This window comes from Eufriesea mexicana, unplaced genomic scaffold (genome assembly GCF_001483705.2).
Source record: "Eufriesea mexicana isolate 0111107269 unplaced genomic scaffold, ASM148370v2 scaffold1920, whole genome shotgun sequence".
Classification (NCBI taxonomy): Eukaryota; Metazoa; Arthropoda; class Insecta; order Hymenoptera; family Apidae; genus Eufriesea; species Eufriesea mexicana.
In genome coordinates this window covers 542272-560362 of record NW_016910007.1, presented here as the reverse complement: position 1 = coordinate 560362, position 18091 = coordinate 542272, and the positions used below count along the sequence as shown (strand labels likewise).

Here is an 18091-nt window from a genome sequence, read left to right as displayed (position 1 = left end):
ATTCCAGATTGCTTCGGGTGTATCATAATCGCCAAGAAATATTTGCGCAAATTTTTCTGCTCCATGGTTTTCTAAATAACTAACCATTGCATCGGGTAAAAGTTGTCCAAGAATGCTTCGTTGCATGATATCTGATGATGAATTCTATAACATTAAAATATCATACAACACGATTGATTTATATTATAATTAATAGAAATAGAAATTTTATACTTACATCATCGCTTCTAAAAGCTTGTTTCGTATGAGTTAACTGTAAAAATCTCGCTATCGGTAAAACGTTTGAACCGGTGTACATTAATATGAAATAAAAGATACCAGTAAGATAAATTTTCGAAACATCCGCATTATCTCGCATTATTTCACATAATAAAGTAGCTACTTTCTCAACTAAAACCGGGTCAAATGTTAATAAAAGTTGAACAATATGAGGTAGGCACTGGAGATCAGATAATAACCGTTTCATTCGCGGTAGGGGTCTAATTACCGCATCATCGACATCTCTACTTGGAAAATACTCGCACATTTTGATCAAAATATTTAGAATTAATGTTGCTAATTCACTTTCATTTATTACTGGTGTTCCTTTCGCGACCAACGTCCATTTTAATTGCGGAACTTGCGAGATCATACGCCATCCATCTAATCCTTGTGCCCAAACTTTTGTTTTGTATGTAATTTGGTTTGTTAAATACAATTCCTTCAAATCTTTTAAACTTATAGGGCCTTTCCGTTGATCTCCATCATTATAATACCATTCTTTTTCCATAACTAGTTGTTGTTGTGGTCCTGCTTCTATTACATTAGTTTGCGTAGGTACGACCGCTCTGGATGTGTGTAAGTGAGCCAAAGTTAAAAGATCAACTAATGTGCGCACTCCGTTTTGATCCATTATATCTTTTACATTTCTTCTATGTAATATAAGTTTGTTTATGAACATGACTAGCCTATCACGTTCCATTCTATCCATACAACGTTCCAGCATTCCTACAATATATTTTGTATCCGAAAAAGGACCAATATCTTCATAATATCGCTCATATACTATAGTCATTGCTTGTAAGCAAAGGCACTTCATTTCAATTTTTGTTGTTAGTATGAATCTATGATACAAGTCGTTAAAAAATTCATACCTGTCACGAAAACAATAAATTATTACTTAATACGCATAACATAATATATAGAAACAAGTTTCAAAATATATTTAACAATGTACTCTGAATTGTAATAAAAATAATTAAAACTGTATTACACATACGATTTTCTTATTGGACTGTCTGGACTATCTTTTTCCAATAGAAGTCTCAAGTAATAATCACCGATTTTCACTTCATCTGACAGGCACTGATACTGTACTTCAAATTCTCTATGATTCCAAGCAATTAGAGTTCCCCCTGCCAAATCCTTGTCAGAACCGAATGCACGGATTTCATTTTCGAGTGCGGTTCTTAATTCTTCGCGTGTCTTATGATTCCAAATTAAATTCGGCAGTGAATGATCTTGATTAAATTTATAATAAAATAAATTCCAATTTGCTTCCGATTTAATTCTTTCCCTGCGTTTTCTTAATACTATCGGACGTTCTTTGATTTTTTCTTTACGTTCGATTCCGATTCTTGCACCCCAGTGTTGAAGAGCGTGATCAACATGTTTTTCAACCACACGCATTTGTCGTTCGATCGCAATCCACTGTGGACTTTTTTTATTTTTCGATGCGTGATCTATAGCTATTTTTAAATTGTCACGGTTGTTTAATCGTTCTTTTTCAAGAAATGAATCGGGTACTTTTTCATCGGAGTCTAAGTAATTTAATAAACCAACTGGCTGTATAAATGCACAATGAATATAAACTTAGATACTTCCATTCTTCTAATTAAATGAAAATGATATTATAAGCTCAGTTAATAATGCTGATTTACCATAATCCGTTTCAACAGTCCCATAGCTGTAGGATGTCCTGTAACCCAAAGTCCTACAAGATGTCTACACAATTGTCTATGTGTTAACAGTCTACCATCAGTACCAATAGTAAAAAGACTATTTAATAGATGTCTCGGTAAAGCTCCTTCGGCAAGAGCAAGTTCTTGCATTTTTGCAGCAACTTCTGGTGCACCTTCTTCAATAATCGCTCTCATTATCAATCCCGCACCTTTAACGATAGCTAGCGATGGATGTTGAAATAGTTTAAAAAGTGATCTTCCTCTTGCAGCAACCATTTCTAGAAGATTATCGAAATGTTTGCCATCAGTCGTTTCACTATACGGTACGCACAGAGCAAAAGTTAAAAGATCAAGCATGGCAGAAACTACCAGAGCACCTGTACCATGATTCTGAAATATTTATAGGAACAATGTTACCATATTATGGACAAGACAATAGTTAATACTATCAAGAAAATAAAAATAAAATTAGTATTTTTACACTTACTATATGGTTAATCCACATATCAAGTAAATTTTCCAAAAATTTATTGCTACTGAGAAGGCTACTTTTATTTAACTGTTCTTGTCTTAAATCACAATCATCATGCATTGGTTGCATGAGAGCACAAATGCAATCTATAGCAGCTTGTGTTACACCATAATCTTGTCTCTTTAAAGCTTTTACAACCTTATGTCCAATAGATTCTCTAAATCCAGGAAGAGTTGTAAATGCAGTAAAACCAATTTTGCTAGCAACCAATCTTCTTAAAGAATGAAATTGTGCTTCTATTTCACTGTTTGCTTCTAAATCTTTATTAACTAATGCATTTAAAGCACCAAGAATGATTTTATCTTTATTTTCAGTAAAAAGACCCTGCAAGTAGTTATTCATCATACGGTATATATGAAGTTGTAATGTTGTTGCAGTCCATTCAAGCAGTGTAATATCCTGGACAAAAAAAGAAAATACCTATTCAGCTTACTATATAATCTATTTATTACAATAAATAGATATAATTTACATTTAAAATCAGTAATTTTCGTTGGCACGAAAAATCAAACAATGCATAAAGAAGCAAATATTTTAAGAAAAATTAAATTATGTAAAATACAAAATGTCAGGAACAATTTTTTCCTATAAATATTTATTCAATTTATTTCAGTATGTGTATAGGTAGTTATAATTTATTATCCTATTTCATATATTTAATTTTTTAATATAATTTGATGTAATTTTATTCCATTTTAATAGACTGTCACCGCTTTAATGTACTGCATAATATTCATTTTTGTTTAATAATTATATAAGTACATTGTATTATATATATACACACATATATACATATAGAAAATACATACATACATACAATATATATATAATATTATGTATATACATAATATTGAATATACCAAATATAACTTACATCTTGTGTAATAGAATAATTAAGACCACTGTAGGGAATGTTTGCATTAAATCTGTCCAAAATTTCAGCAAAACTACGTCCACATAGTGGTGGTTGTTGGAGAAATTTAACATGAGATATCTCAACCTCTTCATCAACAGGTAAATTAAAAGGTGCAAGTCTTTTCCCTCTAGATACTGCATACATTCTGACATGAACATCTCTATTACCAGATGCTCTAACTCCATCCAATAAGGAAGCTAATAAAGAATCTCTATCCGTTGCAGTATAACTACGAATTTGACCATTGAGATATTGTACAGTAAATAATTGTGGATTTTCATTGTCACGAATCAAAGCAAAAATATCCGATAGAGGTCTAAGAGTACAGATATTATACGTTTGAGGATCTCTTTCTAATAAACATGTATCAGATAGACAAAGAGTTCTTCTTTGGGGATCTATGTGTCTAGATGAATATTTGTGAACAGTAAATTCTGATACACTTGTTATATGTTCATCACCACTAAATTTACCCAATCTCTGAGCAATAAAATCATCTAATTTGATTGGTTCTTTCAAAACTTTTATGCTGATACCTAAATTGTTCATAGCTGATTCCAACAACTTTTTCTTAATTTCTTCCATGTGTTGAGAAGCAAAAAGATGTAAACGTCCAAATCCACCACATACAACTACAAATCCATTAGGATAATCTTTCATTGTAAGAATTCCTTCAAAATCTTTATAACAGTAACTGGCTAATACCATATTTGTTGCTGGATCTAACTGGTCAAGACTATATGGTGTCACTTCTAACACAACAGGTAATCTTGTATCAGACCAATGATGCTTGTAAGCTTGATATCTCTAGAGAAAATAAAAATATTAATTTAACACATATAATAACACTTTAATCTATGTTAATAGATAAAGAAAATAATTATTTACTTATTGTTATATTTTGAAAAAACTATTTAGACCTTAGTTAATTATAATTTAATGTAAAACATTTTGATGAAAGTACTGAATTATAAGTAGACATTATATAGATTGATGTATGACATTCCAATATTATGATACAAAAAAGGCATATATATTAGTTATGTAGATAACTGATGATTAATAACTACTAATACACTGTAGGCAATTATATACTAACCATATGGCTAGGTTGATAACATGTTTGATTAAGTTTCAGTAGTATTATTTCTTGAAAATACATAAAACAATACATAACTCACCAAAATCTCTTTTGGTTTCTCAGCAAATTGGTTTCGATACTTAAGAGCTTCAGTTAATAAATGAGCTCTATATTCTGAACTAAATTTCATATTGTCAACTTTACGTTCTTTACGCATTGTTATACTAAATTCGTGTAATCCTAACTGATTTCTGTTTGTTGGTTGCACACTTATAAAATCTGAGTATTCCCATTTGTTTGTCACTTCTAATGTAGTAGGATTGTATGTTGTTATACCCATAGATCCAATGGAAAAGATACGTTTATATCTATTGTACAAACATTAAATATTAATTTTAGTGGTAATGTTAAATAAGAATACTGATATTTACTTGAAATATATAAGAATGTGTAACACAACAATAGATATCCCATTGAGGTCATATGAAATCATATGAATTTGTATTTGATTTTATAGAATAAAGTTATGATAAAATACATATTAAAAAGAAATAACTAGATAATAATTAAATAAAAATTATTTAATTTTAATATATTTAGTTTAATTTTGTTATAATATCAAAATATATTAGACATAATATTAATACATGTTTATGACATTAATATTGAGATTTGTTTATTGAAAAATATAAATACATAGAGGATATTTAACTATTTTACTTATATTATTATATCATAGACATTCTATTTATTTTAGTTTATTGTTCAGTTTAAAATAACACAAACACATGTACATCTTACAACAACAATTCATTTCTTTGTAATTAATTTAAGATATTTTACATCGTATATAATTACTTTATTGTCCATTGTATATCATTATCCATTAATTTACGTAAATTTATTAACAAAATAGCAAAAATTAAAGAACGCGCACTTACTTTCCTTTCCATGAGTGTTTGGTGACCAGAAAACATGCCACATCCTGGTTATCCTTTATTGGCATCATTGTAACATGTCCTGACAATGCAACGTGAGTATTATTTTAAATATTGTTTTAAAAAAACACTGGTTACTGTCTGTGAACGATTTATAGCGTAGCAGGGACATTCGCATACGAATTGAAAATGAATTACACGAAAGTCATTTTTAAAATGATAGATACAGAAAACATAAAATACATTTAAACCGCATACACAATATTTACGTTTGATATATAAACGAATGATATTTAGGCACTATTTTATCTCGTTTCAGTCGACTAATGTCATTTTCAACGGCTCCATCGGACTGGGAGCGGCCATGATGCTAGGGGGTGTTAACAAACAGCTGTTTCCAGATGGCAGAATGATCACTGTAGAAATCTTATTTATGTACGGATGTATGTTATATATACTTTTGTGTTCTTTAGTGATGTTAATATACTTTCTCTAAAACAGTTTCTTAAATTTGTCTTTATAAGGAAAGGAATACTAATTTTAAAACAGCGTAAAAGGTAGAAAATTACAATATTTGAAATGAATCTATAACTAAGAGTAAATCGATTTTTGTTAATATAACCAAACTAATATATTATGAATTGCAGGCTTGTTTATATATACATTTACTCATTAAATGTATATATATATTAAGCCATAATTAAAATTAAAAAAGAAAGATACTGTTATTTATATTGAAATTTAAATTAAATTTAATTTATTTGGTAATTTAATATAAAATGGAAATATTGTGTGTGATAGTGAATATACGCTACCGTTCATAAGCATTTGACCACCTTCAGTTTATTGAAAATATATAAAATATATTTGAAACAAAGCATCCCAATGTAACTCTTGTTACATTATTTCTTTCATACACTCATATAAACATAAGAATTAATAATACAGACAATATTCAATGTTAAATACTATAAGTAAAAGGAGACTAAAAAAAGTTAAATGAAAACTGGTTGAGCGAATGCATTTGTGTTGGTTGGTTTCAAGTGTCACTATTAGGGACTTTAGGTAATTGAAAGAGTTCTTTTGTCCACATTCTGGGGATACCTATATATTTCTTTAAGTGTTTGACATTCTTTAGAGATAAATATGGAACTAAAGTGATACAATCTTTTTTTCTATATTAACTTTAAAGAAAGAAGGATATTCAAGCTGGCAAATCACAGTTAAAGTTAATGTTTCACGATCTGTAGTGTTCTATATAATTAAAAACTTTACGAACATAGACATTTACAGCAGTAGCAATGAACAGGACAACTCAGAATAACTATAGAAGCTGAAGATTGCTATATTTTACCCTTAGCAAAAGAAATAGTCTTATGACAACACTAGAAATTACATATAAATTAAACCAGAGTAGAGAAGATCCTATAGGAGTAAAAACCATAAAAGGGCTATTATTAAAAGGCACATTATAAGATTGCATAGCAATTAAAAAACTGTTTTTAAAACCTCAGAATAAAACGAAATGGCTTTGATGGGCAAACGAACATGCAAATTCAAAACAATATATGATACAATATCTTACTGGGAAAAAGTATTATGGATTGATAAATCAAAGTTTCAAGTATTTGAAAATAAATGTTGTGTTTTTGTATAATGAAAACAAATTGAAAAGTTATTACTCTAATATGTTATACCAACTGTGAAGTATGGAGGGGGTTCTGTGGTGATTTGAGGATGTTTTGGACAAATAAAGTGGGCAATTTAGTGTAGATAGATGAAATTCTTTAGAAAGAACAGTATTTAAGAATTTTACGAGATCACTTTTTTATGCAGGATAACAACCTTAAACATAGTGCAAAGATGTATCAAATATATATATTTATATTCATTCTAAAAGTATTAACATTATAAGCTTGATATAAACTTTTAGATTCAATTCTGCCAAGTAATCAAATACTTATGGACAATAGTGTATGTATTCAAATTTGCTAGTATTATACGCGTATCAACTTTTACATGTAATTATGATTTATTTCATTCTCATTTTTATCCATGTTGTTAGAATATAATACTTTTAGTCTAGTTATATAAATGAATTGGAGGTTTGATATTAACTGGAATAGAGGTTATAAATCGTCTCGTGTTTGTTTATAAGTTATTAAAAACCATTAAATTTCATATTTTTTGTTTATTATTCATATGCTTTAATTATAAGTGATATGTAGAATATACAAAGAATAAAAAATGTATTATATAATTTTATTCATTTCAGATATATAAACTAACAAAATGATAGAAAATAATGTATCTAGTGAAAGCGATGAAGGGGAAATAAAATCAGAGTTTGAAGAAGATTTTCAAGAAGAATTATATAATTTTCCTCATGTTTTAAAATTTATCCAGAGAATGCGTGATCATATTAGGAAGCAAAACAAAAAAATTGTTAAATTACGAAATAAACTTAATGAACATGTAAGAGATGCATTTAGAAAATTTATTTATTCCATGATATCTTATGTCTTACTTTGTACTTTGCACACAGAAAAATCAGAAATTATTACAAAAGAAAACTTTAATTGATTATGGGACCCAAACAAATCTTTTGGAATATGAGAAGGAATCACATCTCTCACAGGATTGGAGTATTAGTAATGACAAAACATCAACTGGTATTAAAGAGCAAGTAAAAGAAGCAGCTGAATCTGCTTTATTGCAAACTGGTTTTGTTTATGAAGAAACTTCTGGTTTATACTATGATTATAACAGTGGATATTATTATGATGCAGTAAGGATTTATGCCCTATGTTTAAACTTTCATTGATAATCTTTATAAATTATATAAAAAAAACTATTCCAGAAACAAGGTTTATATTATGATGGTAATACGGGTACATATTATTATTATGATGAAACTAGTGGATCATATCAGTTCCATAGTCAAGCACAAGTAACTGTGAACGAAGCAGCTGCATATGTGCATAGCAAGAAGGAGCAGAAGACTAGAAAGGCAATTAAGGTTGAGATTTAAACTATTATTATGCAATGTGTATTATTCTAAAAAGAATCAATCGCAGTTTTTGATTTCAGGTTTCGGATGACATACATGAATTAATAAATGGCCTTTCAAACATATCAATTGAAAAATACAGGCGTCAAGCACTAGGTAATTATCCTATGCCCTTAATATGCACACATGTCTCTCTTGTAGGATGAGGGGAAAAAACGCAAACTTGCAAAAAGAGAAGAACAATTGGAAGATGAACTTGAGGAGGGTGAATGTTCAAGCAATGATAACGACAGCACTTCTAACGATATTACTCCAGAATTATGTACTAGTAGTGACAGTGATCATGAAGAAGATCAAGGTTTATTTTTAATTTGTTTTCTTACAGCTTACTAACGATTGAATATTACATAAAATTTTGCAATAATCAAAGTCATAAATTTTTCTTTAAACATGTGATTATTATTCTTCATATTTCATTACATTTAAATTATGTGAATGTTAATTGTAATCATGGCTATATAATTAATATTATAAGTACAAATTTGCAAATACTATTTGAAATATTTTATGTTGCAAAGTATATTAATTTATTTTTTTTATAAGTTTACTTTTTATTACAGATTTAGCGAAAACTTATCCACCATGCATGAGAATCATAGTCAAAGAAACTAATTTATCGAAAGTAAAAATTGGAAGTCTCTTTCTTGTTGCGTACACGGGTGGTTCAATTGGTCGAGAAGGTGATCATTCTGTAGTTATTCCCGATATAAATATTAGCAAAGTAAGTTATAAATAAAAATTCTTTTACATAAATAACGTTATACAGATAAAATTGAAGGTAAAAAATTAAGTAAAAATTTTCACTGTTTCAGCATCATGCTCGATTCGTATATAACGAAGATAAAAAAATATATGAAATCATTGATTTGGGATCAAGAAATGGCACGTTTTTGAATAGTAAAAGATTGTCTGTAGCTAAACAAGAATCTGAACCTCACGAAGTTACTCATGGTTCGATTGTGCAAGTTGGTACTACAAAATTGTTATGTCACATTCACAATGGAAACGAAACTTGTGGTCATTGTGAACCAGGACTCGTTCAACAAAGCAATAATGCGGAAGAAAACAAAGCTTCTAAGAAAGAGCAACACAAACAAGAATTAAAACGGTTAAAGTATAAGTTTGGTGTAGAGAAAGATAATGTTGCAACTGCTAGTCAGCTGGCATTAGGCTATCAAGATAGAGCGCAAAGTCGAAGACAGTGCGTTGGATCATTGAATCATCATGCTAAAACGCAACAAAGTTCAATGGATATGTAAGTTTTCTTTTTGTAATATGAGTTGCCTGTCTATTTTTTGTTTTTATTTTTTTATCCTTTTGAGTAAGAAAATTTGTTCCTCTTTTTGCATTATTTTAATGCATATGACGTATTTCATTTATAGATCTATAGCAAAGGACAACAGAGGGTTTAAGCTTTTATCAAAAATGGGTTGGTCTGAAGGACAATCATTAGGAAAAGAAGGAGATGGCCCCATTGAACCGGTGAGTCAGTCTCGTTACAGATTATATATATTTGTTAATAATATGATTATATTATTTTTTATCGAGTTTCATTGGAAATAGTACATAAGTTATAATAAATGATAATTTAATTACTTTTCGTAATGGAAACGTAGATATTGGTAAAATTAGAATTCACGACTATTCTGGGTAGTGACATTATTTTAGCAGTTTATTTAATTAAATTTATATTATATAATATATTAAAAAACGCAATATTCAGAATTTTCTAAATACAAAAAAAAAAAAGTTAGGAATTGAAACATTCTTTTTAAGCAGTTATTTCATCGTAATTATCGACGATATCATAGCATAATTCTTCTTAATTTTTAATTTCCAGAAAAATGATAAATTAGTTAATCGAATTAAGTGAAATATTTATTTCATAATAAAAAAGTTCAATTTCAAGTAGGTTTTTTTCCATCTCTAAATCAAATTCAGTTCTTCCTATCACAAATCTCAATCTTACAGATAGCGATATAAAAAAAGATCATTATCTAAGCCAAAGTTAGATAGGACGTCAGTATAATCTAGAATTCGCTAGCAACTCGATTTTCCTTCGCTTTAGGAATCTCAAGTTTGAATTGCATGCAAAACAACAGAGATTGTAAGCTCCATATTTAACATAACAGTGGAAGATGCATTTTTCTCAAAGTAACGTGGATAAGTACTGGACGTGGTCGATGCAGAGACAGAAATTTCCCTAACGACGAACTTGAAGTCTATGTGACGAGTTATCTCGTCTTCATAGCTCGCAGGAACGATCAAACAGACGCCAGATGTCGTCAGTATGTAAACTGCGCGTCGAGGGAAAAGGCCGATCTCCGCGTGCGTATTAGCGCGGCCGCGATTCCGATGACGTCAATCGGCAATTGTGTGCACGGGACGTTCCTTGTTTTACGTTTCGTCGGACCGGTCGGACCGTGGAATCGGACGGTGCAGCACGTGTGCCCAATGCAAAAGGTGCATACAAACGCGGGGCTCTCGGCCACTCATTAGCCGAACGGTCGCGCCGCTGCAATTCGCAATCCGGCCTCGTTCGCCTTTTTCAGGCGACGCGCTAAAAACTACGGGCTGCCGCTGCTGCTGTTCACCCCCTGTACGCTTTCTCTGTTCCTCTGTTTCCACCACACCACCGTCACCTCTCCACCACCTCTACCACCACCATCACCATCACCACCACCACCACCACCAGCACCAGCACCAGTGCCACTACTACCCTTCTAACTGACCCGTCCGATACAGCGTACTACGTCGATACACGTGCATATGTACATGGTGCAACACAAGCTGGATACAGGCGCGTGTGCAAAAGCCAGACAGCAAGCTGGTTCTAGCTGCTGCTGGTGCTGCTTACTCGTCCGGTCGCATCGCATTTCGACGGCGACGAAACGAGCGCCGACGGCACGAGCAGAGCATTCGTATGATAACGAGCGTAACTCTGCGAGACATGAAACGGAATAGTAGAGGGGATCGTCGCGAGGGGCAGAGACGAAAACGAGAGCAGCAGAGAGCGAGAGGGAGCGATAGAAGAGGTGTCCCTGGATAATGAATGCAAATGTATTGAAATCCAAATCATTATTTTGTCTAGACGCATCGTATGCTCTATTGCGCGCTTCGAGCTGAAGGAAGGGAGTGGGAGTGGGGAGGCACATACCGGCTCCTCGTGGGGGGTGAATTAAGGGAGAAAGGAAACGACGGTGGAGGGGGAAGTGAGGCTGTTGTTTTCTCTCGTCTCCGTGTACCTTGACGCGCGCCTGCTAAATTTGCTTGTACCTTTATCCCCGTGATGTCCGACAAGCTCTGGTAAATTTATCTGTGACGGTCCACCCTGTTCTAATCCTCGTCTTCGTTCACGTGGATTCTCGTCTGCGCCGCGTCTCGTTTCCTCGTAAAACCACCTTGGACTACTGTTACCGTCTTATGATCGCGAATGTATGCCGCGTTCTGCGTACAGGCACGTCGGTGCCGGTGCTTTCTACTTTAACGAGTGTGAAGTAATTAATATATTTTCATGCGTCAGTTGCTCCTATCTTTACCGCTTGTAAACGCAGGAAACAATTTTACGGATGGTAAATGTATATGTTTTACTGTGGTTCCTGATGCGGAAAAGGAAGTCGGTTTCAGATACGATAGTCCGTGGAATTTTCTTCTTCAGTTATTGTAATTTCGTTTCGAAGGGAAATGATACAGTTTCCAGTGCATACCTGTGTACGTGCTGCGTACACGTACACCGCTCGTGTACGTATAGCGAGCCTTCGAGCGATTAAAGATACGTTAGGATCGCGTGATTTGTAAGGGAAAAATATGATGTACGGCTTTACAATTTTGTTAAGATTATTACATCCTATCACGGATATGGAATTGTGATTTATTTCCACATATTTTGTTCTACGTTCTAAAACCTACTTAATAAGCCGCTCTCTCATTAAAAGTTTCATTCGAAAGTTTTATTCGAAATTCATCCAAGAATAAGATCATGTCAACCACTACACGTGCATAAGGGAATATTCAACGAAATATTCGCCTCAGCGAACAATTAACATTTATATTAACGTTTCATCGTTTCAGAAAATACTCTATATTTTCCACTTTCCCAATCGTCGACGCCATTTTGGATACACCGATATAGATATTTTACATATCTCTTACGCTTTATTTTCAAAGAACATCAACCGCGCTCGGAAAGAGAAGAGGGGGAGGAAAAATAAAGTAGAAACGAAAAGAGAACACAGATCGATCAACGCACATCTTGCTCATGGTTAAAATAAAAGTCGAAATAAAAGACGAAATGAAATTCGCGGCCGCGTAACACCATTCGTTTTTCACCCCGTTTAACCGCTTTACATCTCAACCGGCTGTTACAATTTTACATCTACTACCCCTCTTCCACCCGCTCTCCCGTTTTTACGCGTGCCTATTCCTGCGGGTTCTCTTTGTCGGACCTGCATGACCTACATCGTAAACTAGAAACACGCTCACGGTCGTAGAAGGGGGTGAAAAGGTAGGAGAAGGAAGACGAAAGGGAGACGTATGGCTGGTCGAGGGGTGGAATCCGCGCGTTCGCTTCGAGAGTCCGTAAACCAGACATTGTAAAGCTCTCGAATGGCGATTGCCAGTAAACCATGAGCATTGCGATAAAGTATAAAATTGTCCCGCGCTATGAAAGTGCCGTTAGCAGGTGTAGGTGGGTGCGTGTCCTATCTGACCGAATGAGATCTCGGCAGGTTCGTTTATTTGAGTGCCTTCGCCTGTGGGGCGGTTGCCTTTTATTATTGGCTCGTTGCGAGGGTGAGAAAGACTCGATCCCTAATAAGAGATATTCGAGATAACGGTTGGATGCAATTTTTATTATCATGCATTTTTGAAACGCTGGTCGATCGTCAGTTTGGTCGGAGGTTAGGTTTTGGAAAAGGGTCGGGGTTTTTCTGTGTCGTGTATTCTGGAAATTTTGTCGATCTTCGGGGTCGAGCACCGATATTTATGTATGACTATTATTTCAGGAGAAGATTTAGATTTCATCGATCTCAAATTAAAGGAGGTTATGACGTACTTATGACTGGAATTATTAAAGCGATGTAGGATAAAAATTCCAAAGGAACGTTTATTTTGCATTGCACTCAAACGAGTACGCAAAGAATCGAACCATTTCAACTTTGTCGTAATTAATTTTGTGAATTTATAATATATTTAAAACGCGAAACGTTAAATAGTTCGAGGCGAAATATACGAGATTTGGGCAGTTTTCATGATCATCGGCAAGCATTTTCGAAAATTCGTAGAATTATCAGTGATAGAAGTAATAGTGGCAAATGTACAATAGTATTCTTTCTTTTGATTTTTCTCGGATAACGCGGATTATTTTATTTTTTTTTAAATTTTCTTTGTCCGCCTGCTGTCTGCCACTTATAAATAATGCAATAACCTTACGATTTACTTGGAACTGTAAAGTCTGGCCGACTCGTAACGTCGATCGTTAAACAATTGCAACCGAAACGCAATTGATGCAACGCGTTACAATCTGCTCCCTTGTGAGGCAGCCTTAAAGTGCATCCGGAAACTGCAACAATTTCATTTTATGGACTTTCACGTATACCGACCGCTGCGAGCCATTTCACGGTTACAGCGTGAACATCCACGGTAGTGCCTTTTACGATTTACATTCATTTCCATATTGCATCTCCTTGCCCTTTACAGTACCGTGTGGAAAAACCTGATTGATTAATGACGTAATAAATAATCCAACGCAGCCTCGCGAGGGAATGAGGACTCGTGGTGCTTCCATAAAATCTTTCATTGGTGGAGCTTTCTACGATTTCTCTTTGAGAAGTATAATACAGCTCCTAGTTGAAAATTAAAAATGTTTGTATCAGACGTAAACCAGCACTGTACTTTTTACGGTAACTGGACACTTACGTTTCACAGAACATTTCACAGAGCGAGTACTAAAATGCAAGATAGTATACAGACATACGGTGACAAAGTGCTAGCATATCCTGTGATTTTCAGTGTCTTTCAAGTGACTTCAAAGTGGTGTACCTCGATAAAAGAAATACCATGGATATCCTTGTAAATAATTTGATTTAATCGCATTTATAGGATTCAGACGTCGATGAACGTCGTATTGGACTATCGAAAAACAGGCACGCTTCGAAATCGATTCTTTCCACGTCGACCTGTCTCGTTTCTTACACTCCCGTGTATGACCCAGTAGTTACGAAACTACGAATTTTGATTAAACAGATCGATCGGATGATAATGGCGAGTGTCGTATGAAAATCACCCCTGGTCGCGACAAGCCTCGTCTAGAGCAACTTTCTAAACCCGAATCAAAAATTCCGATCCACACGGATAACCGACGATGGTGTAACAACGCGTGTCGTTGATTAATTATCTTCCCCAGTGCTGAAAAATCCACAGATTTTGACTCACTCGATCAAACTCTCCCTTTCCCTCTCCTTCTCTCTCTCTCTATATAAAATCCACAGATTTTGACTCACTCGATCAAACTCTCCCTTTCCCTCTCCTTCTCTCTCTCTCTCTCTCTATATATATATATCTAACCATTATCCCGTTCAGTGGACAATATTACACATGTATCTTATAACGTTAGTATTATCGTTTAGTATTATCTAAAATACCCTTTGAAATATTCGTAAATACGATATAATAAACATTCGATGACAAGGGGACATTTTTCCTCATTCCGTAGGACGCGAGTGGGTTAACTCACTAGCGCCATCACGGTTCATATCTACGACAAACGTACGGGTCGAGTTATTTTCCAATTTTGCCGATACAATCTCGGCATCTTCTTACCGCGCATACCACATCGTTTCGCGCATTTCAGTTTCACGTACATATTTCAGTTGTCGAACGTAGCAAATGTAAGCGTTCGAATACTTTCGTGTATTTCTCCATCTTAACTGGCCGTAAGTACGTTCGGTTGGCTCATGTATATTAAACGCGACACGGCTGGCTAAATATCCACGGCTTGTTCCGATCACCCGCCCCCGCGGTGTACATCCCCCTCGCCCTATGGCTCGCCAGATTCGCCTTTCGGCTTTCGTCTTTCCCCGGGATAATCGGGCGGCCGCGCGAGGATCGGGAGAGTGTTTTGATTCGCGCCACATCCAACGGCGAGGAGAAAAAAGGAGAGCCGGATAAAAGTGAATCGTAGGTCTTGACTCGCGACTCTCTCGGTCTCCTGTTTGTCCGCCAAAACCTGTTGCTGGCGTCCTCCTCCTGCACGTTCCGCTGCCTTGTGCGCTGCCTTCTATTCATCCACCGGCCCCTTTTTCTTCTGGCGAAAGCAAAAATAGTGGTAAGAGAAGAAAAAGGCTACGGGGCAGAATGCAGGAGCGGAGAACTGAACGGAGACGGAAAGGTCGGGCCATGGACGGTGCAAAAGGGAGCGAGAGAGCGGCGGAGGTGCACGGCTGGATGGAGAAAGAGGCGACGAGGGAGAGAAGGAGAGAAAGAGAGAGAGAGAGAGAAAGGGTTCCGAGCGGAAGTTGTACACCAAGTGTACGTGTGCAGTCCTGCCGCAGGTGGTACGACGGAACGCAAGGTCGTTTCGATATTATGTAATGCAGAGAAGGCAAGAGAGTGCAAGGATACGGCGAGGATCAGCTCTCGACCTCCCTCGGTTGCCCCGGAGGGGCCCCATTGTCTTTGGAATTCGGGACAACGTTGGGAGATCATCGTCGAAAACCGAGAAAAAAATCCCTCCTCCCGGCTACGTCCAGCGTTTGCCTCCCCTCACTCGCTCCACCATTTTCTTCGCTTCTTGCAAACCGAAACTTCCATTGTTTATCCGTGGATCTTTCATTTTCAACGTTTCCATTTTCCTTTTTCCATTCCGCATCTTGACAGTCATCGATTCTTCGTGGCAAATAAAATCCAGTCGACGTACAGTGTGTTAGAAAATAGTTCCTTATCGGTTAATCATTTTCTAAAGCCTACACACCTACACTCGTCGATGTAACAAAGAGTCGTACCATAATCGATACCGATAATTTAGTTCCAAGATCTGTCACCCCCTTTCGAAGAATCTCGAAGAAATTTTCAATGCAGCCATTCCTCGATATCAAAGATTTCCCCACAGAGCGATTCGTTTCTCAGCAAGTCAACCCCATTATCAGATATCGCTCGAGGGGGGGCCCCAGTCTAACGACCTGCAAATCGGTTTCGCGCTCCGTGCTAGTTCATATGCTTTATCGCGTTTATCGTATTCGTTCATCGAGCCATGTCCATTCGTGTAAATATTCGTCTACGTTTCCGCAACGCGAACGGCCTCTCCTCCTCGTCGTCGTCCTCGTCGTCGATCGAGCACTGCTGCGTCGGTCACGGCTGAACGATAGAAAGTTATGCGAAAAAATGTGTAATCTTTATCTACGATCTTCGTTCATTGCCATGCCGGTTTATGCAGATATGCCGATTTTTGCCGGTTCTGATCGGCCTGCCTGCTCCCAACGGCACCGTGGATTCGCATCTCCATGCTCGACCGATCCTTAGGGCCCTCCTTGCCCGCAAACTTCACGGGAAAGGGTATTCCCTGGCCTCTCTTCACGCTCGTTCGTTCACTGGAAATTTTCGTTCACGCATTCGGACACTTTCATTACTGCCTGCTAATAAACCCTCGAAACGTGATGGCCGAACGCGGGGATAAAGCTGCGAAGGCCTTCCGCGCGATTGTAAGTCACAATCGTGGGCAATTAATATATCAGCCGGCATAGATTAAGAGTGCATCCAACCCTTGCCCGGGCGTGATGTTATATTGTCGGTTGTGCCAAGGATCAACGGCGATAAATTCCGATTCCGTTCTGCCAAAGTAATTCGCCGCTTTTCTGCTGGTTTCTCTAGTTTCTTTATGCGGGGTTGTTACTCACTCTTCTGCGGGATGTAATGGCTGTGGAGTAAGACGTGTCTCGGGGAGAAGTTGTGTTAGACTAAGTGGACGTTAATAGGATCGTCTTTATCCTAATGGAGCGTTGGATATTTATGGAGGAAATGTTGGACATCAATGAATATATTATACTATATATATATATAGATGTATGAAATATCGCAATTTGGTTGATGTTAAAGTCGTTGTTGATTTAATGATTGTACTTAATTTCTGTTATTTTCTTTTTTATCTATTAAAGTGTTATTTATAAAATTTTTAATATATCACTACATCGTACGTCGACCGGATTTTAGCTGTTAGGAGGAAATTAAATATTGTTTAAATAAAAATAAAAATTGTCGTCTATGTATATAATCTGTGAAAAGTTGAACAGGCTCGTAGAATTATTTTATATCGTTACTTCCGTCAGTTTTCTTATAGACCATCATCGAACGTTCGATTGTTCATTGTACGATTCTCGATACCGGTGTTACTCGGAATTTCTCTGTACTTGTAGCCACGCGAAAGGCATTAATGCGATGGTTATTGATGAAGGGGAAAAAAAACAGTTTTATAATCTTGTCTCGTAACGTAGGCATCCCGGGCAAGGAGACGAAAAAGACGATCGAAGGGCCCGATGCCAGTCACTTAGTGAAATTTATACGTCGATCTGTGTCTACTCTGTAAATTATGAAAATTACAGGACAAAATTTTTAACGCTCTT

General features: G+C 35.6%; 2 protein-coding genes across 2 annotated transcripts in view; one reads left to right on the top strand and one right to left on the bottom strand.

Annotated features, from left to right (window-relative positions):
* The window catches only part of Rme-8 (receptor mediated endocytosis 8), a 10418-nt gene extending 4915 nt beyond the window's left edge, over positions 1-5503 (bottom strand). The window contains exons 1-8 of the mRNA XM_017902734.1: positions 5411-5503; positions 4570-4837; positions 3347-4195; positions 2428-2871; positions 1920-2330; positions 1259-1824; positions 218-1133; positions 2-144 (exon numbers count right to left, since the gene is read on the bottom strand). Coding sequence (XP_017758223.1) covers positions 2-144; positions 218-1133; positions 1259-1824; positions 1920-2330; positions 2428-2871; positions 3347-4195; positions 4570-4837; positions 5411-5478 — 3665 coding nt within the window. The 5' untranslated portion in view covers positions 5479-5503. The remainder of the gene's footprint in view (position 1; positions 145-217; positions 1134-1258; positions 1825-1919; positions 2331-2427; positions 2872-3346; positions 4196-4569; positions 4838-5410) is intronic.
* A 2196-nt stretch (positions 5504-7699) lies between these two features.
* The window catches only part of LOC108549382 (angiogenic factor with G patch and FHA domains 1), a 30341-nt gene continuing 19949 nt past the window's right edge, over positions 7700-18091 (top strand). The window contains exons 1-7 of the mRNA XM_017902732.1: positions 7700-7882; positions 7953-8195; positions 8268-8426; positions 8619-8775; positions 9038-9198; positions 9290-9732; positions 9860-9959. Coding sequence (XP_017758221.1) covers positions 7700-7882; positions 7953-8195; positions 8268-8426; positions 8619-8775; positions 9038-9198; positions 9290-9732; positions 9860-9959 — 1446 coding nt within the window. The remainder of the gene's footprint in view (positions 7883-7952; positions 8196-8267; positions 8427-8618; positions 8776-9037; positions 9199-9289; positions 9733-9859; positions 9960-18091) is intronic.